The 24468-nt window shown below is 43.7% G+C and overlaps 1 protein-coding gene across 1 annotated transcript; it reads right to left on the bottom strand.

The window, feature by feature from the left end:
• Positions 1-1343: 1343 nt before the first annotated feature.
• Positions 1344-21891, bottom strand: LOC103181869 (rhodocetin subunit gamma-like). The gene is given in 6 exon segments (NM_001292272.1): positions 1344-1546; positions 2591-2693; positions 3190-3330; positions 5423-5553; positions 20764-20847; positions 21852-21891. Coding segments are annotated over 5 exon segments (504 nt in total). The 5' UTR covers positions 20819-20847; positions 21852-21891; the 3' UTR covers positions 1344-1472.
• Between the last annotated feature and the right edge of the window lie 2577 nt (positions 21892-24468).

The raw sequence follows: 24468 nt of genomic DNA, 5'->3' as shown, positions 1-24468 counted from the left end.
TTAAATGAGATTGAAAAAGCAAACCCAGATTAATACTTCAGGATGCACTAAGCAGAATAAGAATACATGGGTTTGGAGTTGTAAAGGGCAATTTCAGGATAGAAACCAGGTGGTTTTGCTTTCCTAAGTGGGTAATGTATAACTGGGACAGAAGAGAAGAACAAGGCTAGGATGCTGGTCTCAAACAGCTTGATGCTGTGATAGGGCGACCATAGGCAACCATCTGATTGGGTAGATCAGATTTAAGATTAGATGGGGCAAAGGGTGGGTCTTCTTCATCAAACCCAATCTTATGATCTTGTGAATGCAGCAGAGGGGTAAGCTTTTCAAGACATTACACCTCATGAAGGGAGCAAAATAAATGTAAGCTGTTCTTGTTTTCTCGGACTCATTTATGAAGTCCAGGATCAAGCAGTGAGGTAGGGAAGCAGCCACAGTTGGGGCTGCAGAGTGGGAGGGTTCATGCAGGTGATGAAGGTTGGGATTGTTGTAGATGTAAACAGGTTGATCTAGGTTTGTGAGGCTGCAGCACAAATGGAAAGTTCCAGTTACCATGTGAACACAGTGATATTCGGGTGCCTCTGGTCTATCAGAGTCTATCAGAGTCCCAGCTCCAGTGTGGGGATCAAAACAATAATCCTGATGGTGGCTGGTGGTTGGAGGCACAAATGGGAGTCCAACCTTTGCTCTGGCTTCTGAAAATGAAGTCAGAAGCTGTCAAACTGATGGAGCCAATGTTCAGACCAAGGAGAGTGTCACTGGGGTCAAATAACTTTCCCAATTCATTGTCTGTGTGTGTGTACAGCTTGTTATGAAGGATTGGATTGAAGACTAAGTGGATGGCCTCGGCCTCGCGAGATGTTCTTTGCTGCTACAGATAGATACAATGTGACACACTGCACTGGGGTGTGATGTGCTCTGAACTTTTATTTTAATGTTTGCGTTGACTGAGCTGCTTGTCTATCCTCACTGGCAAAATATTAAAATGTGAGTTTACTTGACATCTTGATCTCAGGAGGAAATAATGTGATGAGCCAATCGTTGGCTGGTGTTAGTCACTGGTTTGGACAATGGAGAATGACCTGTGACTATATGGATTCCAAGCCCTGATGTGTAGTTTGAACCTAAACTGTTTCACCCAGTGGCAAGAGTGCTACCAAATGAGCCAGGCTGATCCACCACATATCATTCATTCAGGCAAAATATGCACTCATTCTCAATATCCATGTTTCCTCATTATAATTTCGATCCCGTAATGTCATGACATCAGAGATGCCTATTGAGGTTACAAAATCAGTCAAGACACATCAAGTCAAAAAATATCAAACACACAACAAATTATTGATCAAGCGTTTTTATTATTTGCTGGCAACTAAGTCAATACAATCACCACACTCACTGCAATTATGAAGCAAATCAATACAGAGAATCAATCATTTCATCAAAAGGAATTATTAGGCTGTGAACAACACCTATTTTGTTGGTTTGTAGGAACAAATAAAGGGTAGTTTGGTTTTGCATGCCATATGCTTCCATTCACTGGACACTGTAAATAAGATAGAAAGATCTTGCAAGTCACACTCAATGAATGAATGAAGGAAAAAAAACTGACTTCACCTAGTTTTATCTGAAGAAATGCAACAAGGAGTTGATCTAAAATTTATAGAACATTGCAAAAACACAGTTTAATGACAACGAAGATAACTTGCATTTATATAGGGCCTTCATGCACTGCACCCTACCTCTGTCACATCCTTCAACAATCCTATTCTGACTGCTCCCCCTCAACTCGCTCCCCTCCACTGTCTGTGGACAAACTTTCAGTAATTTTACGCCCATTTTCTGGAACTCGATCTTGGAGTCCCTCCAACTCACTTCCTCTCTCCCCTTGTTTAAGGCACAACTCAAGACCTACCTGTATGACTGCACTTTTTGTCAAACAGCTTTTAATTGTGTTTCCTATTCTTACTTTGTCTTTGTAGAATGTTGCATTTTTCTGTATTAAACTTAATTTGACAGTTATCAGCCCATGCGCACATTCTATCAAGCTCTATTTATAAGACCTTTGCTGTGAGCTCAGATTCCACGGTTCCTCCCAACTTCTGCAATTCCGCAAATGTAATTTCCTTGCACTGAGTTTGTGAATGCAAGTCATTAATATAAACAAGTAGCAAGAGGGGATTGTTGACCAGGGAAACGCCTTACTCTTTTTGAATAGTGCCGTGGGATCTCATGGGGTCTCAATTTAATATCTTATCTGAAGTACAGCATCTTCAACAATGCAGTCTCCTCTGAAGGATGGCACCTCCAAAATGGAGTGCACTACATCACTGCATTGGAGTGTCAGCCTGGACTGTGAGATCAGGATGGGATGTTTCCATATCAGACCAAAAGTTCTGTCCTGTGATTGCCTCCTCTTCCCTCCAGAAATCCAGTTCCAATTTTAATATCCTGACATATCCTAAAGTAATCAAGCAGATTTGTTACTGTTCGTACAAACCTCTTTATAAACAGTTCAGATCCTATAGTACAAATATCTCAGGAATATATCTGTGGATCCAGAAATAACACATAGGAAAAGTCTACTTACACAGAATAAAAGTCACGCAGACCACTCTATTTTCAGGAGAAGATGAGGTCGTTGGCAATTTACCAAATGCATAATTAGTTTTGTCACTCCATGTATACTTCTCCTGTGTGTAATAATGTCATTACTTTATTCCTGTCTTTGTAGTAATAATAATAATCCTGGCATTTGATTTAGCACCTTATCAAGTCTTCGAGACGACTCAATGCGCTTCACAGAATATACTGAAAAGTGAATTGACTGTATATTTTGTGGGTGAAAAGCAGTAGCCAATTGCACACAGCAGTGTCCCACAAACTGATTGAATGACCAATTTATTATTAACTTTTTGAAGGAATTATTACCTCGTAAAAGCAATCCACCAATCAACTAACAGCCAGGTTCCTACTTACTGCTAGTTTCATTGAGTGTGAGGTATAGGCCAGGGAGGTTAAGGAGGTCATAGATGAGAAGATATTAATTGAAATGGAGAAAAAGAAAGAGGCAGAGGATAGAGCTATGGAAAGAGAAGCTAGTTGAAAAGCTGAAGCGTGACAAACATACAGAATTATGCAACTGACAAACGCAATTAGGGTAGCAAATTGTAAATCAATCAAACTTACTTCCTTTCGATCCTTCAATCCAATCCAAAATTGTTTAGTTTTTGATTTCAACCCATTCACCATTTTAGCAAGAAACGCATTTTGTTCATTGTTGTGGATGGAGGCAAGGTGACTAGTTCTCTCCATTCGTTTACAGGTAGTCTTTAAATAAAAAGGAAATTGTTGCAGAGATTTATCATTTCCATTATGTCACTCTTGTACTTTAAATGAAGGCAAAGGTTATAATAAGACTTGAAGTCATCTCACAATTGTGGAGCTCACAATCATCACTGGGCAGCAAGTCAGCCTGAGCAGGTGCACACACACCGTTCCATAGTCTTTGACCGAGTTCCACCTCCTCAGTCACTCAGCTCCTCAATAATGCACCCGAGAGTGTGAAATTGTAGAAAAATCTTTTATAACTAGAAATAATTTTATGCCTTTTAAATCAACCATTAGATGAACAAAAGCAAGTCCTGGGAAACTCAGACTTCGCAATACCGCTGCATCCTTATCTGGACATTCCACAGAAGCAGAGAAGCAGTAACAAGCAGTAACTTCTGCAACTTTGAAATGAATAAGACATTGACTGACACAAACACCATCTGGAGATAAGCTTATGCCTCAAATGTCCCTGAATCCTCCCCTACCTGAGCTCCCTTCCCTCATTATTTTTTACCTTGTGTTATAAATGTAAAGGGTGCATTCTTTAGATTATTTCTTGTATACTTTAGACAACGGTATTAATCAGGTACATACTCTAGGGCCAATTATATTTGATTGACTCTTAAAAGAATAATAATCAACATGAATAGATACTAATTAAGTAGACAACATTTAACCTTGTTAACAGACATGGATTGATTGACATCACCATTCGAATAGTTGTTGGAGCCACATGATTGATAATACTTTTTTAAATTGCCTTTGTACGTTTTAAGACCTTGAGCACTTTGGGGATAAAAAGGCTGCTTTAACTGACCAAAAGGCAGCTCATTCTTTCGACTGTCCGGTGCTCCTCTTGGAGACTGTTGACTGCGCTTGAATCAGCTCTTGCAATAAATCTTACTTTGCATATATCCACGGTGTATGGTCTGTTTGTAAAACAACGGTTGTGACGAACAAAAAGAAATTACAACTCAACAAGAGCATTGGCTTCCTCCTCTGTACTTCGGATATTGTGCAGCTGAACTCTGTTCCTCACATCTGTTTACTATTCTCTGGGAGCAACTCATACTCAGATCACTTTATTGAACTCCTATCATTTGCAAATGTCATCAGCGCCAAACTCTAGACAAGGTACTTTAAATACATCCACATCAAAAAATGGAACATCTGCTCTCATATTTGATGATATTCCTCTCTAAACACACTTCACACCCCTTAATTATTGCAAGAAGAAATGTATATTATTTAATGTCACAATCCAAATTGCACAGGGGCCACAATTTCTAAATTTGCAGATGAAATGTAGCTAACAATGAAGAAGATTGCAAGCAGCCTCAGGGGGATGTAGACAGATTTGTTGATTGGTAGAGAAATGACAAATGAAATTTTATGTGCCATACTCCTTGGCTTATGTCCTGCAACTCCGACCTCCTCAACATCCCTGGCTTATCCCTGACTCAACAAAACAGTATATAATCTAGCAGGACACACAGCTGTCCTTCCTATCCCACCTCCACCAAATCGCCAGCCTCCAATCATGCCTTAACACAAATACAGCTAAATCCCCCTTAAGACATCTAGAAGTTGCGAAACGTGCTATATCAAATGCAAGGATTATTAGGAGAAATGTTTTCATTCACATAAGGATATGGAATGCAAGCCGGAAGTACTGATTGAGGTAGAATCCATCTTGGCCTTCAAGTGAGCTACAGGGGTATGTGGTAAAGGTAGATAATGGGACTGAAAGGATTGCTCTTAAGGCACATGATGGGCTGAATGGCCTTCTTCTGTGTCATTTAGTTCCTGTGGTTCTAACCCTGAACAATTTGTTCCTCTGATAAGGTATCTGAAAATGTTATTTGGGTTTTATGTTCTCCATCACATTGAGTTTCTCACATTCTCCAAAAAGTCCTCTTGGCTCATTTCACAACACCAACCCAGAGCCTGCATAGCTTTAGTATGGGTGGTTTATCAGGAACAGACACTCCAAGCAGAGAACACTACGAATACATGTTTTGCTTGGTTTAAAATCAGAATAAATGTTGAATGGTTCTCATAACTCAACATTCAGAATGTCATGTCTCACCTCAGCTGAAAGCCAGGTTAATGGTTCGTTGAAATATCTGAAACAATGTGTTCCAGATGGCGACTGAATCCATTTGTTCGCACATTTAAATTTCTTGGTTACATCCATCATTTTGTTCTCTTCATCGAGAGCTGCAGCACAAATAACAGGGAGACAAAAAGGCTGAAATAACCACAACAGAAATAATAATAATAATAATAATAATCCTTGCATTTGATCCAGCGCCTTATCACATCTTCGGGATGTCTCAAAGCGCTTCACAGAATATACTGTAAAGTGAATTGACTTTATATTTTCTGGCTGCCAACAGGGTAGCCAATTACATACAGCAGTGTCCCACAAACAGTTGTGGATTCAGTGACCAAATTATTTTTATTTATTTTGAAGGAAGAGCAATCCGCCAATCGTCTAAGAACCGAGTTCCTACTTACTGCTAGCTAAGCTGAAGCATGTGGAGCAAGGAAACTTGCCCAATGTTTCATCCTGCCAGGAATCAAACCTAGGTCCTCTTGCTTGTGAGGTAAATATTCTAACCACTAAGCTACAGAACTCCACAATCACAAATATCTCATCATTTACTACTTTTGAGTTTAGCACAGCTCCCATCCTCTCCCAGCCTTCTCCTCTCTCCTCCTCTCCTAAAACTATTCACACATCCTCTGGGGCTTAGACACATCTTTTCATTCTATAATCTCTCACTATTGCTTTCTTTTGTCTAGCGCCATCAAAACCTCTGATCTTATCATCTCCTGTCCTCCACCTAAATTTTTCCCTTTCCCCACCCCCTTCTCTGTATCTCCTTATAAACTGCCATGTCTGCAGACTGACAATGCCTCGCTGATCACTCTGCTCCCAGTCTCAGCTTCGCATTTGGCTGCCGACCCTGACCCAAGCCACCTGCTCCCAAAATGCCCCCACTCCTACTTCCATCCTTCGTTACTCCCACACAGAACTTCTTCTCATACTACTCTCCCCGTCTTCTCTCCCTCCTGGACCCTCCCAGCCTCCCTCTGCTCCAGCCTGGCCATACTCCATTGGGCTCACCACAGCATTCACCGATGGTTGTCCCTGAGTAGTCACTCCTACTGCCCCATTGCCCACCTACTACACAAGGCCCACCACTCCTGACTCCCCCCTTCCCTCATCCACATCCTTCCAACTCTCCCCCCCCACCCCACAATCTATAACTACCTCCAGATTCTCCGCCGCCTGCGCCCCCATTCGCATTGACCTCCAAAATGACCGCTCCCTCTTAAATAAAGCTCTCGTAATCCATGACCCATTCCTGGACGAACAATCATATATTCTTGGGCTCATAAAAATCTGGCTATCCCCCAGTATTCCTGTCCCTCTTGCCAAAGATCCTTGCAACCTGGGTGGACAAGGAAGCCTGTGAGGAGGAAGGAAAACGTGATTCCAATATTAGGGGAAACAAACAGAAAGTGGTAGTAATTGGGGACTAGATTATCAGGCGGACAGATACACTTATCTGCAACCTTAACCAGGAGACCCGAAGGCTCTGTGGCCTTCTTGGGGCCGGGGTGAAGGACGTCTCAGCAGGGCTGGAGGAGAATCTAAAACATGAGGGCGAGGATCCATTGGTGGTGCTTCACATAGGTAGGGTTAGTTGTGATGATTTGAGGAGGGAGTTCAAGGAGCTGGGAACTAAATTGAAACAAAGAATATCAAAGGTAGTGATATCAGGATTGCTGCCTTTGACATGTGCAAATTGGTGCAGGAATAAGCAAATTAGAGAATTAAATGCATGGCTGAGGGAGTGGTGTGGAACGCAGGGGTTTCATTTTATGGGCCACTGGCACCAGTATTTGGGTAAAAGGGGTCTATTTCAAAAAGATGGGCTCCACTTAAATTGGGCTGGGACAAATGTCCTAGCAAACCGAATACATAGGGAGGTAAATAAAGCTTTAAACTAGTAAAGGGGGGTGGGGGGTGCGTGGGGGGGTGGAGTGAAATACAATTAGAAATAATCGCAAGCCAGCAATATCAAGAAAACTAAAGGTGGCAGAACAGAATAGCGAGAGAGATAACCAGAATAGGTCAAACAGGGGTAACAAGCTCAGTTAAGAAGATAGGGCATCAGAGAGTAGGGGAAATAGTAAGAAATTAAAATCGCTATATCCGAATGCTCGAAGCATTCGGAATAAGATAGATGAATTAAAAGCACAGATAAATACAAACAGATGTGATCTAGTAGCCATTACTGAGACATGTTTACAGGGAGATCTAGGGTGGAAGTTAAATATTCTGGGGTTTTCAGCTTATAGGAAGGATAGACAATGTGGAAAACGAGGTGGTGTGGGGTAGCCTTGTTAATAAAGGATGGAATAAAAATAGTAGAGAGGAAGGATTTCAAATCAGATAACCAGGATGTAGAGAAGGTAGAATTACGAAATAACAAGGGGCAGAAAACATTAGTGGGAATCGTTTATAGACTTCCAAACAGTGATCACAGCATAGTGCAGGATATTAATCAAGAAACTAGAGGAGCATGTAGCAAAGATAATACAGTAATAGTGGGTGATAATAATAATAATAATCCTTGCATTTGATATAGCGCTTTTCATGTCGGGAGGACGTCCCAAAGCGCTTCACAGAACACACTGTAATGTGAATTGACTGTATATTTGTGGGCGAACGCGGCAGCCAATTGCGCACAGCAATGTCCCACAAACAGTCGTAGATTGAAAATGACCAATTTGTTATTGTTTTGTTTTGGAGGGATTATTATTAGGCGTGTGGAGTATAAAACTTGCCCAAGGTTTTGCCCTACCTGGAATTGAACCCAGGTATCTCACTTGCAAGGCGAGTGCTCTAACCACTGAACTACAGGACTCCACAAGGGGTCCTCAATCTTCACATAGATTGGGAAAACCAAATCGGCAAAAGTAGGGTAGAGGAGGAGTTTATAGAATGTATGAGGGATAGCTTTCTGGAGCAGTATGCTGAGGAACCAACAAGGAGACAGGCCATCCTAGACCTTGTTTTGTGTAACGAAACAGGGCTAGTCGGTAATATAGATATTAAGGCTCCTCTAGGGCAGAGTGATCATAACATGATAGAATTTAGTATTAAGTTAGAGAGCGATGTAGTCAAATCCAAAGCAAGGGTCTTAAATTTAAATAAAGATAACTTTGCAGGTATGAGGGAAGAATTAGCTAAAATAGACTGGGGAATTAGATTAATGGATATGACAATAGACCAACAATGGCAAACATTTAAAGATGTAGTGCATAATTCTCAGCGGTCACATATTCCCTTGAGGAATAAGAGTACCACAGGGAAAGCAGTTCATCCGTGGCTAACTAGAGCAGTTAGAGAAAGTATAAAACTAAAAGAAAAGGCCTATAAAACTGTCAAAAAGAGTGGCAAACCTGAGGACTGGGAGTGTTTTAGGGACCAACAAAGGAAAACCAAAAAGCCCATTAAGAGTGAGAAAATGGATTATTAGGGCAAGCCAGCTAGGAACATTAAGACAGATTGTAAGAGATTTTATAAATACATTAAGAGGAATAGGCTAGCAAAAGTAAATGTGGGTCCATTACAGGCAGAGACAGGAGGAATTATAATGGGGGATAAGGATATGGCAGAGTCCCTAAATAAATACTTTGCTTCTGTCTTCACGTTAGAAGACACAAGAAGTTTACCAGAAATAGAGATGAACCAAGGGGCTAATGGTAGGGAGCAACTTAGGGAAATTTATATTAGTAAAGAGTTGGCGCTAGGGAAATTGTTGGCATTAAAAAGTGACAAGTCCCCTGGACCTGATGGTTTGCAACCTTGGGTTTTAAAAGAGATAGATCATGAGATAGTGGAGGCCTTGTGTCTGATTAGGAAGCAATTAGGAAGGCGAAAGGTATGTTAGCATTCATTATGAAAGGATTAGAGTATAAGGGTAGGGAAGTCTTGCTGCAACTGTATAGGACCCTGGTGAGACCACACTTGGAATACTGTGTCCAGTTTTGGTCTCCTCATTTAAGGAAGGATGTACTTGCCTTGGAGGGGGTGCAGTGTAGATTTACTAGGTTAGTACCAGGGATGAAGGGGTTGAGTTACGAGGATAGGCTGACTAATTTGGGTCTATATTCTCTAGAATATAGAAGAATTAGAGGGGATCTTATTGAAACCTACAAGATCATCAAAGGGCATGATAGAGTAGATAGTTGGAGATTGTTTCCCCTGGTTGGAGAAACTAAAACCAGGGGTCACAACCTTAAAATCAGACGCCAGCCCTTTCGCACTGAGTTGAGGAAGAACTTCTGAAGTGAAGAAGACACACCATCACGCCATCTTCCTCCACTGCCTCTACTTTCTTATCCACCTTAGTGGGATCGTAGTCACACGGTTCAACTACTTCAATACATTGTGGCAAATGTTTTTTCCACTTGCCCCTCCTCAGTCACTTGCCTGAAAACTTCATTCTTGACCCCCTATCCTCTTGGCAATGTCATCTGTAGACATGGGGCCAACTTCCACAAATGGCACCAACGTTTACTTGAACACCGTACTGAGGGACCAAGAAGGGGAGAAGCACACTCTGGTTGTTCTTGTTTCTCTTTGAGGACAGCAAGTTCCCAATGCAGGGTAAGCTTGTGACAAATAAGACCTGTGCGCAATCCATTCTCCTTTTGGTTCTGAGTTCCTGAGAATGCATTGGAAAGTCCCCCGACAGCACAGTTGTGAAATCCAGGATCAAACATTTTGTTGTAAACAGGGGTAGCAGTTGCAGTGAAGGAGGAATAGAGCGACAGCAGGTTCTGGCCTACAATGACCTGTTGCTGAGCACCCTGGAGGTGGAGGCGGCTTCATACGAGGCAGGTCTGTTTTCCAAATCCCCTTACATGAGAATCTGGATTAAGCAGCTGGTGGAGAACCTCAAGGTAGCTGGCATACCACAAGCTGTAAAGGTCTTTCCAGCACACCGAAGGCAGATGTATGTCTGTCAGATAAGGAAACTCTGCAGCTTGTGACGACAGCTGTTGGAAGGTAATACATGGGTCCAAGTTTGTGAACACATGTTTGTATTTCTAGTGCTTGGAATCCGCCTGATTTGTACACAGAAAGGTACACAGCTGCTGCTCAAGCACTGCATCTCCAACTGCTGGAACCATCATTTGGATGTGTGTCTGAGCTGTGAACAGGAAAATGGTGGCAATGCTCTCATGCATTTCTGTTGAGCTATATTGCCCAGGAAGTTCTCATAGAGTTCCTAGTACCTGTGATCTACCTTGTAAGGGCTGAAACCCACGCTTATTGGATGTCAAATAATCAACTATGGACCACCTTCCCTGTGGTGGGAGATAAGCACAGTCATCTTGGAGCTGAACTGGCTCCAAAGTGGTATGCTTGCTAACGGAATGTCAGTATTGAATCCACCCTCTGTGACCGTCTCCAGTCACAGAGACGGTCATAGAGGGTAGACTAAATTCTGACTAGAAATTGAGCTAGGCATGTTCACGTACTCCAGGGCACTGCTGATGATAGGCTAGCCAGTCTGGCTAATCAGGAAGACTTGAAGTAGCAGAACAGTCACGGGGGCAGGGCTCAGGGCTCACTTAGCTTCCAAATGGGACTGCAAGTGAGTGTGTTATTGAAAGACTTCCATTATTTTAATTTTTTATATGTTTTGGGGACATGTTTAACTCTCTGTGTATTTGTTGACACCAAATTGGAGGGAATAAAAGGAGGCAGCAATAGGGTTTGCACATCACAAGGTCACTAGATGAAGAAGACCCTTCAGCCCACCAATCTTATTCCTCCAGAACACCCACCCTGCCACCTCCTCATCACTGCATCAAACTGACTTTTATTACCTATTAAAACTTCATGTCTGATTCCCTCCACTCAGCAGGCATCGACCTTCTCCTCATCTCCATCTCTGCCTGCTCCACGATTAGCATTCAGGCCTTCAACCTTTCTGCTCCCATTCTCTGGAATTCCATTTTGGAGCCCCTCTGCCTTGCCATCAATGATGTTCCCTTTTGACTGTGCTTTTGGTCATCTTCCCTCCTTCATGCCCCTTGCCATCCACGCCCACATCCCCCCCACCCCCCGCACCGATCCCAACTCCACAGTTGGGGTGCAAGCACCCTTCACTCCCTTCCCTCAGGGCAGCGTCTCTGAGTGCTTAACAGTGGTGGAGCCCGACTCAATGCCGGGGGAGAGGGAGGAGGTGACTATAAGCATGGTTAAAGAGGAAAGTCTTCAGTAGTGATCTACAAGAGGGGAAGAAGAGGGCAAGGCAGAGGGATTGGGAAAGAGAGTTCCTAAGCTTCAGGGTAGATTGAAAGCGCAGGTTCCGATGGTGGAGTGGAGGGGACGAAGAACAAACAAGAGGCCAGAGCCAGCCAAGCGGAGGCAGCAGGTGGTGAAGTGGGGTTAAAGCAGGTCAAAGCAGAAAGCAGAAAACCCCCCACTGTCCTGCACCTTGGGATGTCCTCTTGACATGAAAGGCACTATATAAATGGAATTCATTGTTGATAAATGAGTCCAGTGTACTCATTTTTTCAAACATTGATTGGAGCCCATCCCTCTTGAAAGGCAAAGCTGTCCATTGTCATCCACACAATTTGATGTATTCATTAATGACATGTTGGATGGCTTTGAGGAGGGCAAGTTTGATGTATCTGTTCCAGGCCTCTCTGACAAGATTGTGACACTTCTGTTTGCAGATGATATTGTGCTACTGGCAGACTCACCTGGGGTCTGCCATCTTGAACACTGGGCACCCATGGTGCAAAATTCTCAAGTGCAAAATCATGGTTCTACACAGCTCAAGAGAAGATTTCAAGGATATTGATTGGAAGATACAAGGGACATCAGTTCCAATTGTTAATTCTTACTCAAACTCTGAATCATGGTGGACACCAATTTTTGGCCAGACTCTATCCTGAAGGACTGTGCAGAGAAGCGGCAAAAGGCATTCTGGTCATGTTGGTTGTCTTCAAAGACAGCAAGATCCCAGTGCAGATCAAGCTTGAGGTATATGAGACCTATGTCCAAACAGTCTCTTTTATGGATCCAAGCTCCTGGAGATGTAGTGCAGGGGCTTCCTTCCGCTCATTTGCGAAGACCAGGATCAAGCAGTGAGGTGGATTTGTGACAAACACAGGAAGCAGGAAGGGAAGGCTCTGGCCTACATGGTTGCTAAGCACCCTGGAGGTGGAGTCTGCTTCATGGCAGACTTGTCTATTTGCCAATGTCCCTCAAATGAGGACCTGGAATAAGTAGCTGGTGATGAATAATCATGGTAATCGGCACTGAACTTGGACCTCAAGGACATCAAGGTGCGGCTGTGTCAAAAGCAGTCCTGTAAAGGTACTTCCAACATGCTGAAGGTAGACATTCATCAGATAGCTGATGAGGAAACACTCAGGCTTGGGACAACAGCTGCTGGAAGGTATTTCCTGGAGTCCGAGTTCATGAACGTATGTCCTACATACAGTAACTGAAATCCACTCTGATTGGCTTGTAGAGAGGTAAGCAGTCACTTAAGCTCCTCACCTCCAACTGGTGGCTCAACGGCAAGGAACGTGTGTCCAAGCTGAGGACAGAGAAGATGGTGGCAATGCTCCCATGCATTTTATGCTGAACTGTGTGGCTCACCAGGAAGCTCGCTTCAAGTGGTGTCCTGTAGCTCAGTGGTTAGAGCACTCACCTTGCAAGCGAGACACCTGGGTTCGATTCCAGACAGGGCGAAACTTTGGCCAAGTTTCCTTACTCTACACGCCTAATAATAATCCCTCCAAAACAAAACAATAATAAATTGGTCATTTTTAATTCACGACTGTTTGTGGGACACTGTTGTGCGCAATTGGCTGCCGAGTTTCGCCCACAAATATAAGGTCAATTCACTTTACAGCATATTCTGTGAAGCGCTTTGAGACGTTGAGAAGACATGAAAAGCACTATATCAAATACAAGGATTAGTATTATACATATATATATAAGATCATGCTCCCACCTAGTTAACAACTCTACAGGTAACTTGCAATATTTCTTCATGTGTTAATACAAGGAAAGGAGTTTTGCACTGAAGTTCCAACATCAACAAATGATACTTGTATAGTGCCCTTCAAGTGGAAAAATCGTCCCAGGGTGCTGGGCAATCAGACATTTTGGACCCAAGCTGGAAGTTGGGGTCATGGAGTGTTTACAGTGGGAAGGCCTCACACCAAGTTAGGAAGAAAGGAAAATGACTGTAGGTGTGGTAAATTAGAGCCTTGAAGCATGTTTGAGAGCATTCAATCTGTGACCAATATTTTTAGAAGAGCATCTGGCCAGTTTTGTGTCTCGTGTGTGCGCCGAGAGGTATTATTATTATTCTCCACCCTCCTATATTCCCTCTCCCTCTGCTCTGAACGCCTCCCCATCCTAGGTGACTTCACCCCATCCTGCTCTATCTCTGCTGACTTCTCCTCTCTCGCCTCCTCTCACAACCTCTCCCTCTACATCTACTCCACCAACTACGTCCATGATCACCCGCTTGACTTGGTGATTACCCGGGGCCTCAGCATCTCAGACCTCACCATCAATGACAAAGCCATCTCGGACCATTATTTATCCCCCTTAACTCCTCAATCCCTCTCTCCACTGCCACCCAATACACCTCCATCTCCTACCACCCCTGGAAACAAAATTATCCCCCCTTCATTGTCTTGGTGACATCTGAACTCCTCCCCCTCTGGGCTTCCTCCCATAATGACTTATGCTCCTCGATCACTCTACTCTACATTCCCCTCTCCACCACTCTCAGTGCCCTTGCCCCTTCACTTCCCGAACCATCTCCTACTGACAGATGTCACCCTGGTATACCAACCAACTCACCTCCCTTAAAGCTCAGATGCGTGCCACTGTACACACCTGGTTCAAATCCAATTTAACAGTCCCTTGGCAGATCTGGCTGCACCTTATCAAATCTTACCGCTCTGCTCTCGCCTCCGCTAAATCTTTTTCCTACTCCAAGACAATCTTGGATGCAAGGACAATCCCAGGCTCCTCTTCTCCATCACCAACCATCTCCTCCACCCACCCATTCACTCCTCCTCACCCATCCTCTCCTCCAATGCCGACTGCGAGGAGATGCTGGACTTCCTAAAAACCAAAGTCAAGGGGATCTGCTCAACTACCTCTGCCCTTCCGTCTACTACCCCCTCTCCATCTATCCCTCACACATCCCGGCCTCCACCCATCATGCCCTCCACACCTTCAAACTGGTCTCCCCCTCCTCTCTCATCACTACCATAACCCACATAAAACTGACCACCTGCTCCCTCGACCTCATCCCTACCCCTCTCCTCCTGGAACCCTTCCCACCCTTCTAAAAACGGCCGTCATCACTCCTATCCTTGAAAACCTCCCTGGACCCATCCCTGCCCTCAAACTACCACCCCATCAAACCTCCCTTTCCTTTCCAAGGTCCGAGGATGAGTCGTTGCTTCCCAGCTTTGTTCCTTCCTCTCCCATCACTCCCTTCACAAACTCCTCCAATCAGCAAGACAGAGGCTCTCCTAATTGGCTCCCATCAGCGCCTCCACAGCTCAGGCACTGAGAGTATCACCATCCAGGGATGCGCACTCCAGCTTAATAAGCCAGACCAAAACCTTGGGGTCTTGTTTGACCCTTAACTATCCTTCGTACCCCACATCCATGCCATATCCCGCTGTGCTTTCCCCAGCTCTGCAACATCGCCTGGCTCTGCCACTGTCTCACACCACAGGCCGCCGAGACCCTCATACACACATTGATAACATCCTGGCTCGACTACACAAAGTTGACCTCCCCAACTACTCCCCAACTACTCCCTACATAGGCTGTAAATCATCCAGAACTCTGCAGTCCATGCCCTGCACCAGGCTTCACAACCCTATCACCCCCATCCTTGACCGACTCCACTGGCTTCCCATCACATAGAGGATACAGTTCAAGATCCTGGTCCTCACCTTCAAAGCCCTCTATAGCCTTGCTTCCCCACTACTTCTGCAACCTTTTAACCCCCTACCAACCTGCCCGTTCCCTCCGCTCAGCAGGCTCTGACTGGTTTCATGTCCCCTGCCTCACGTGCCCCACCATTGGTGGGTGGGCCTTCTGCCACTCTGCCCGCACCCTCTGTAACTTCAACTGCTGTCCCTCTGCCTCGCCCCCTCCCTTGCCTCCTTCAAGCCCCAACTCAAGATCCTCCTCTTCAACCGTGCCTTCGGTCACTCTCTTCCCCCAGTCCCTTCACCCTCCCTGATCCTGACTCTCAGCTCAGTCCGAAACACTGATCGTCCAGCACCTTGGAATATCAACCGAGGTGCAACAATGTAATATTATTATTATTATTATTCTTACCTGCCATCTACCTAGTAAGTACTCAAACCCACACTTGTTGGATAAAAGATTAGCTAGTGATATCCTTGGAGGCAGGTAAATGGTGTCTGTTTGGAGCTGGACTGCCTCATTTTCATGTGTGGGTGGGATGGGTGGAATTTTTGGTTTGGATACTCTTAAGCATGGTGACGGATTTCCACATGTGACGGACATCCAGCTGACCAAAAAAATGTGCTGATAACCTGAGTGTAAAGAAAAAACTTCCTGGTTTTTGTTCCTAAATTGCCCTTTACAACTCGAAATCAATGTCCTCTTGTTCTGCCATCCTCGTTGCTCTCCTCTACTCTATAGCCAGGGCCTAGCCAACTCTTTAATGTGCGGTGACCTGAACTATATGCAGTATTCAAGGTGTGGTCTGACCAGAGCTCTGTACAGCCTGAGAATGATGTCTGAGGATCTAAACTCAACTGATTTAGTAATATAGCTCAATATCCTATTTGATCTGTTTTTTTGCAGCATAATTATGTGAACCTTATTAAACCCTTGTATAATTTTAAACACTTTTATTTGGTTCTGCCCTTAAACATCTCTTCTCTATTGAAAAAAGGCCAAAGTTATCCAGTCTATTCTGATAGCAGTTTCCTGCCAACCCTGGTATCATCCGCAAAAATCTACACTGTAATTATAATAATAAATATAATAATCCTTGCATTTGATATAGCGCTTTATCATGTCTTCAAAGCACTTCACAGGATGTACCGTAAAGTGAATTTACTGGGCATATTTTTTGGGCAAAACATGGCACTCAATTGCACACAGCAGTGTCCCACAAACAGTTGTGGATTGTGTAACCAAATAATTATTATCATTTAAAAATGTTTTAGAGGGGATTATTAGCCCTGGAAAGCAATCTGCCCATTAACAAACAACCAGGTTCCTACTTACTGCTAGGTAACCAGAGGTGTAGAGTAAGGAAAGATGCCTTAGGTTTCCCCCTGCTCAGGAATTGAACCCAGGTCCTCTCACTTGCGAGGCGAGTGCTCTAATATCAACCAGTTGCTCCCCTCAGGTTCTATTCCTCTCCCCTTTAAAACTGCTGTCATCACTCCCCTCCTCAAAAAAACCAACCTTGACCCCTCAAACTTTACAAATTTCCTTCCTATTTCTAACTTGCCCTTCCTTGCCAAAGCTCTGGAACACATTGTTGCTAACCAGCTTTGCTCCCATCTCTCCCTCCACTCTCTCCTTGAACCCCTCTAGCCTAGTTTTTGCCCTGACCACAGCACACAGAGATAGCGCTTGTTAACAACATCCTATATCTCTGTGTGCAAGGCTCTCTCTGCTCCTCGTCCTCTTGGACCTCTCTGCTGCGTTCGGCACAGTCGACCACGCCATCTTCATCCACTGCCCCTCCTCCCTCATCCACCTTAGTAGACTGCACTTGCCCGGTTCGAGTCCTACCAAACAAACCGCCTTCACTTTTTAATCTTACATTTTTTCCTCCCGCCCCCACCCGCTTACCTATGGCATGTCCCAGGGCTCCATCCTTGGCCCCCTTCTCTTCCTCATCTACATGCCTCAATCTAGGCATCAGGTTCGACCCACTGCTGTTCCTTCCCCACAATGGTCCCTGACCAGGACCGCTTTCTTCTGCCTCCGCCACATTGTCTGCCTCCGTCCGTACCTTACTACCCCAGAAGCAGCTGAAACATTCATCCCTGCATTCGTCACCTCCCACCTTGACTATTCAAATGCCCTCATCGCCAGTCTTCCAAGCCCCACAAGCCACAAAATTCAGCTAATCCAAAACTCTGCCGCTCGCATATTTACCCATACTAAACCATAAGATTATATTTGTGATGCTTGATGTTTTTAAGGCTTGTAATTAGTTTTATACACTTTTTAGAATGTAACCAAACACTTATATTGTTTTTAGTATAGCATTCCTTAGTTACTAGGGCATGGTTGTTTGTTTTAATGACTAGTTTAGGGCCCCTGAGAGGGTTGTGTTATTCCTAAATTATTCCTAAAGTTATCTCATTCCTAACTTGTCTTCTCCTCATTCCTGGGTGTCAAAGATAAAAATATATTGACTTGATCTGGATGAGGTCAGTCTCTAGTAATATTTTATTGCCTGATTGTTTACGTTTGGTTGTCAGGGAAGACACACTCTCAGTTGGGGTTTGAGTGATTGCTTCCTTAAGGATGATAAGAGGAAACCCAGAGACATAGGCAGAGAGACTTTTGAATCAGACCAGGGAAGGGGAAGAGAAGTTTAAAACATTTAAACGGAAGAAGTAACTTTAGAATAGTTGAAGTCGACGTATAGGGTGAACGATTCTTCCCAGGGAATCGGGTAATATTGATTTTACTGTATCTATGGTCTCTGTTAGAAGAATAAGCCCCCCATTACATCAGTTCCAGCCAGGCTCCACTGGCTCCCTATGACTGAACAAACAAATTTCAAGATTCTCACACTCGTCTTCACCTCCCTACCTCTCTGACCAGCTTACTGCCCAACCCACTACCTGGTGCCTCTGCTCGACTGGCTCCAGCCTGCTGCATGACCCTCGTGCCCTCCGTTCCACCATCGGTGGCCGCACTTTCAGCATTTGATATAGCGCTTTTCACGTCTTCTAGACGTTTCAAAGCGCTTCACAGAATATACTGTAAAGTGAATTGACTGTATATTTGTGGGCAAAATGCAGCAGCCAATTACGAACAGCTTTGTCCCATAAACAGTCGTGAATTGAAGTAACCAATTTTATTATTTTTTTCTTGAGCGATTATTATCAGGTGTTTGGAGTTGAAACCTGCCCAAACAAACAGTTTGCAAAGACTTGCAAAAGACCTAGCAAACAGCATACATGAGGTGTCCAAGTTGCAACTATATCTGGGCTCAAGGCAGTTAACAAGCAGCCTGGAAAGTCATGTGGGAACTCGCATAGGAAAAACCTCGCATTTGCTTCATATGGTGGGCAGAGCCACACACCTATAAAAAGCAATGGTTGTTGCACCTAGTGGTCGCTGTCTAATGGTCGTCATCTGGTACGTACTGACGTGTACAGGACTATGCTATCGGATTGGTTTAATTACTTTATACAAATGTAATATTGTGCTGTTAGTTGTTATAATTGTTTGTTAGTTATATTTGATCCCATTGTTGTTTATCTTACATTGTTGTATTTCTTATATGGAAGGTAGCCTAGGATTGCTAGGTCTTAATAAAGAGCTGTTGCTTTTAATGTATGTATCCTCGAGTCTGTAATATTCTAAAACAAGAAAAGGAGTAAGCATTTAGGGAGTGGCTGTCGACATCGGTGTTCTGGCAGTGTGAGCAGACTCCAATTAGACATGCCAGTTGTCAGGCATTGGAGTTATCTGGGAATACCTGTCTGAGTGACTAATTCTGACTTGGTTGGGACACCTTTGAGCAGGGACTCACACTGACAGGATTAGGAAAGAGCAGAGGCTACTTAGCATGAAAGCTTTACTAAAATTCACAAGTACAGCAAGGAGTGAGAATCGTCGCACTATGGTACCTCCCCTGGGCTCGGCATTGTATTCCGCCACTGTCAAGTGCTCTGGGATGTTTCCCTGCACGAGGAGTGCTATATAAATGCAAGTTGTTGATCTGAATCCACAAATCTATTTGCTCCTCCACTCCTTGTAGTTTCCTACCATCTAGACTATAGACGGTTTCTTTATTTTACCTGCTGAAGGGAATTATTTTGCATTTTCCTACATTAAACTTCATTAATCTGTCTTCCCATTTTGTTAGCCTAGTTATGTCTTCCTGCATTCTACTGCAATTCCCCTTCACTATTTTCCATGCCAAATCAGGAGGTGATGTTGAACTGCAAATTTTGACACCGCACCCCCTATACCTGATTACAGTCATCTCCCAGCTTACCATATCCCAGCTTCTGGAATTCAACTGCTGGCCCATGTGCTTCTTGATTGTCACTGGCCCCAACTGGCCCCACTCTTCTAATGTGCGCCAATGCATCACGGTGCTTGCTGGCCTTCAGTGGCCAGGGATATCGACTTTGACTCATTTTTAATCCCAGAAGCTTATTCACTATCTTCTGCTCACGGGATTGAAACAATTACAATTCTGGTATCAGCATTTACCTGAATTTTTTAAAATTGAAAAGCCAAAAACAACGACAAATTGCATTTATATTCTTACAAGTCACTTACATCCCATCCGCCTCCTCCATAGCTTTAATATTCAGCTGTTTCTCAATGCTGCTTATAGTATCACCTTTTAGCAGTATTTATAAGAATACATATTTGCTTTTTTCAACAGCAAGGCCCCAAATCCCTACAAAATCTTGCTTCAACCCTTTTGTCTTGCCCCCTCTTTGCCTTCAAATGACACCTGAAGACTTTCCTCTTCGATCATGCCTTCGGTCACTTCCCTGCCCAGCTTTGCATCAAACCACACTATTGTTAAGCTACCCATGTGAAAAGGACACCATATAAATGCAATGTTGTTGAATAATGTCAAGAGATCTTTAATGTCTGAGATTCTGAAATTATCACAAAATTCCTATCTTTCTATATCCTCCAGAAATTCGACCCTCATTACCCACATGAACCTTTCTACCAGAACAGTCCATGTTGAGACTTGGAAATCTTATAATCTGAGATGACACTTCAATGCAGTGTTGAATGCACTGCATTGTCCAGGTGCCAACCTTCAGAAGATGCATTAAACAAAGGTACTATCTGCCTGTTAAAGTGGACGTTAAAGATCCTATGGCACTATTCGAAAAGAAGGGGGTTTCTTCCAGTGTCCTGCCAACAATCCCCAAAATAAAACTGGTTACTCACTCCATGGCTGTTTATGGAACATTCCTATGCAAAAATTGTCTCTTGTTTTTGCCCAGTGAGGTGCTTTGGGATGGCCTCCAAAAGTGAAAGCTGCTATTCCAAATGTAAGCATTATTATTATTATTATTATTCATAGAGCAATATCATGCTGCCACTTGTACAGTGAAAAGTACCTGCAGCATCGCAGAAGAGCAATGCACTGAGCAACGGAGCCATCCCCAGCATCATCTCTGCAGAGTGAAGATCCTTTCTTGGACCTGAAAAAAACAGTAACATTTATGCCAAAGTCACTTCACACATTAAAAGCATGCATGGATTTATAATTTTTGGATTCTTGTTAACTACAATTAATTCCCATTTTCTGTTAATATTAAAAGCCAAAACATAAAGAATATGGTAGTCCTTTTCTTTGGGTCTACCAGGTGTCCATCACCTTGCTTAAAGGTACCCAAAACTGAGAGTTCCATGCATCCCAGCTACACATGTAAACTCCAAAGTATTAAAATGGAATGCTCATTCTTTCCCTAGAAGGACTCATCATGCTTACGTAATTCTGGAGAGTTTTCAGCACAGACAGGCAAGAGATAAGGCTTGGGAACCTTGGATGTGCTGGGGTTTACCCATCTAAAACATGGCATAGCCTGTCATTAAGAACACTGTGTGGCAAGCTGCAATTCCATGCTACATCCGTATAACCTTGTCATTGAAAGCACTGTCTAGCTTCCTGATGCTTGACCAGCTGGGACCACCCTATCCTTTAGGGCTTTGGCTTTCAGGATTAATGGTAGCTGAGTGGTACTCTGCTCCTAGTGACTGGTCTGCCTCTCCCATACCTGCTAATAAGCCAAGCTGGCAAGTTTGCCATCAGCAGTATCTTGAAGTACTGCAGACCCGTCTTGCTCAGGAACTGAACTAGAGTGACTTGAGACCATCACCTAGGGTTGCCTCAATTTTGATGATCTCCTACAGATACACAGTCATGATACTTCACAGTAAAATCCTGTGAAGCAATTTGAGGCGTCTTGATCACATGATAAAGTGCAATATTAAATGCAAGGATTATTAAATTACCATGTATTTATGGAACTCACGGTAGTTTAATTTGGATCATTTAATTTGGATTTCTGTGTGTGACACACAATTGGTTTGATCCCCCAAAAAGTATATGCAAGCGAAGATCCTTTCCTGTATGTGATATAAAAACAATAACAAAAACAAAGAAGCTTTTTACATTTCAACAGAAATTCCTGATGTTCCCTACCTCTCTTCCAGTGTGATGATGTTTCAGGTGTTGACACCATAAACACACACACACACACACGAATATATATACAGATCTGCAGCTCTTTGTAATGACAGAAATTGGGCACAGTCATGATTTTGTCATTGCTGGTCAATCAGTTATTAAGAGTCCCTGAGTAGACATACAGTGTAACTGTTTCTTATTTAACCACCCGAAATATGTTAACTATTCTCTAGTTTTGAAAGCTTGTGAACATATTGTCAGAACAGAGTGTTTCATTCAGTCTAGAATTCATTGATAAGTGCATCCATAAAAAAGGAGAGAATCATTAACACATTGACCTGACTGGTTAATGTCACTCTTGGATTGTTCTAATCCCATAATGTCCAGAAAGGTTTAGAGTCAAGAAACAAGGTTTATATCTAATTCTAAAGCTATCCTTCCTTTGATTGCGTAACCAAATGAAACCTGGAAGTCCAAAGTGCTTAACAGTGGCAGATCCTGACTCTGAGCCGGGGGGGTGGTGATGGTGGATTTATTGGCTTAGCATTTCTGTGGGTCTTGAATTTGACAATTTGGAAGAAAATTGCTTTGATTTTGAGGCCGATTTTCTGTGAGTTTTTTAAAAACCTGTGTAGAAAAACTTAAACCCTGGCTAGCTGGACTAATGGCGGGGAGAGATCTGTCCGGCAAGCCAGAATTTCAGATAAGTATAAGAAACTCATGGAAGGAATGAAACCAAGTGCAGCTGAAATGTATGGAAACCAAGAAAGGGCTGACCAAGGGCATTTGATAAAGATAAGGCACTCCATTAAAAAAATGTGACAACTACAGAAAACCAATTTAAAAGTTAAGACTGAATTCAACAAGTTACAAGATTCTGGAAGATCTGAAATGCAAAGTAAATCGAGTAAATATGGAGCAGGTGAAATTTCTATCTTTTAGGCTTTGCGACTAACCTTATTTGGTCGGCCAGAAACCCATCACAATGGTAAAGAGTATCCAAAATCCAAAATGGAAGATACATGCATTCCACCTTTACATGGAAATTCCCAAGATTTTTATTGCAATGGAATATGCTCTTTCTCCCTAGAATGTATCCTGCTTATCTAATTCCAGAAAGTATTAAGCACAGATTGCTAAGAACCAAGGTTTGGGGATCCCAGGGTGTGCATTGGGATAACTGCTGAAGTGCAACCAGCTAAAACTACATAGATTACCATTGAAAGCAATGTCTGGGAAGCTTTCTCACTGTTTATTCAGCAAGAACCATCTTATCCGTATGGGCTTTGGCTTGCAGGGTTAGTGGGAGCCGAGTGGGAAGAACCTCTGTCCTCAGTCTATCCTTCCAAGTCCAACCGATGAGACAGGCTGGCTGGGTTGTCATCGGCACTGCCCAGGAGTAAAGCGAACCCACCTGGCTCAGGAACCAGACTACAGTTCCAGTTGTGCTCTAGGGAAACTCTGCTTACCTCCCCTCACCAAGAAGGAAAGTCCTCCTATCTTCACACCTTCAGAGATTTGTATCTGCCCAGTTGCTTAAGCTGCACAGCTTGTTTTAGGTGCCATGTTATATCCATTTCTGTCAATATATTCGCATTTGGAAAGAACATTTTTGGGGGCCAGAATTTGACTCACTTCACAGAGTCAGTCCGGAACCTTGGGGTATTGTTTAACCCTCAACTATGCTTTCTACCCCACATCCATACCTTGACCTGTTCTGCCTTCCCCCACTGCTACAATATCATCTGACTCCACCACAGCCTCTCCCCTCAGGCCACTGAGACAATTCCCCATACATTTGTTACATCTAGGTTCGACTACGTCAACTCCCTGTCTGTCAGCCTTCCCAACTCTTCCCTCCACAAGCTGCAAATCATCCAGAACTCTGCAGCTTGTGTCCTCTCTCACACCAGATCTCGCGCGTGACCTTACCTCACCCAAACTCTCACCCAACTCCACTGGATCCCTATTCCCCAGGGGATAGAGTTCAATATCCTTGCTCTTGCCTTCAAGGTCCTCCATGGCCTTGCTCCTGCCTACCTTTGTGTCAACTAATGCCATATCGACCTGTTGACCTGTCTGCACCCTCCGCTCAGCAGGTTCCGACTTGCTCCATGTTCCCCGCCTGCCCATCCCACCATCCATGTTCAAGCCTTCAGACTCTCTGGCCCCGCCCTTTGGAACTCCATCCGAGTCCCTTTACCTCACTTCCTCGCTTGCCTGCTTCAAGGCTCATCTCAAGACCTTCCTCTTCGACCGAGCCTTCGGGCACTCTTCTACCCCTACCCTCCCTGCCTTCCACCCCTCCTGATCCCAACCCCAATTGGGTTTAAATCCCTGACTGTCCAGCACGTTAGAAAGTCATCCCAACATGAAAGGCGCTATACAAATGTAATTTGTTGTTGTTGTACTGTTCATCTGGGAGCAACTCATAGAAGGACGGAACTCCAAGCAAGGCAGAGCTCCCCAGACTAAGGTGAGACGCAGGCAAAGTTCCAATGTTGAACTTGAACCTATATCCTTTGAACCAAGAGCCAAAAGAGTTATTTGTGGTTAGCATACTCGCCTCGCAGGCAAGAGCACCTGGGTTCAATTCCTGGGCATGGTGAAACCTTAGGCAACATTCCTTACT

The sequence above is a fragment of the Callorhinchus milii genome, unplaced genomic scaffold (genome assembly GCF_018977255.1).
Source record: "Callorhinchus milii isolate IMCB2004 unplaced genomic scaffold, IMCB_Cmil_1.0 Scaffold5, whole genome shotgun sequence".
Lineage (NCBI taxonomy): Eukaryota > Metazoa > Chordata > Chondrichthyes > Chimaeriformes > Callorhinchidae > Callorhinchus > Callorhinchus milii.
The sequence above is the reverse complement of the archived record's forward strand: the minus strand, read 5'-3'. Positions and strand labels throughout refer to the sequence as shown.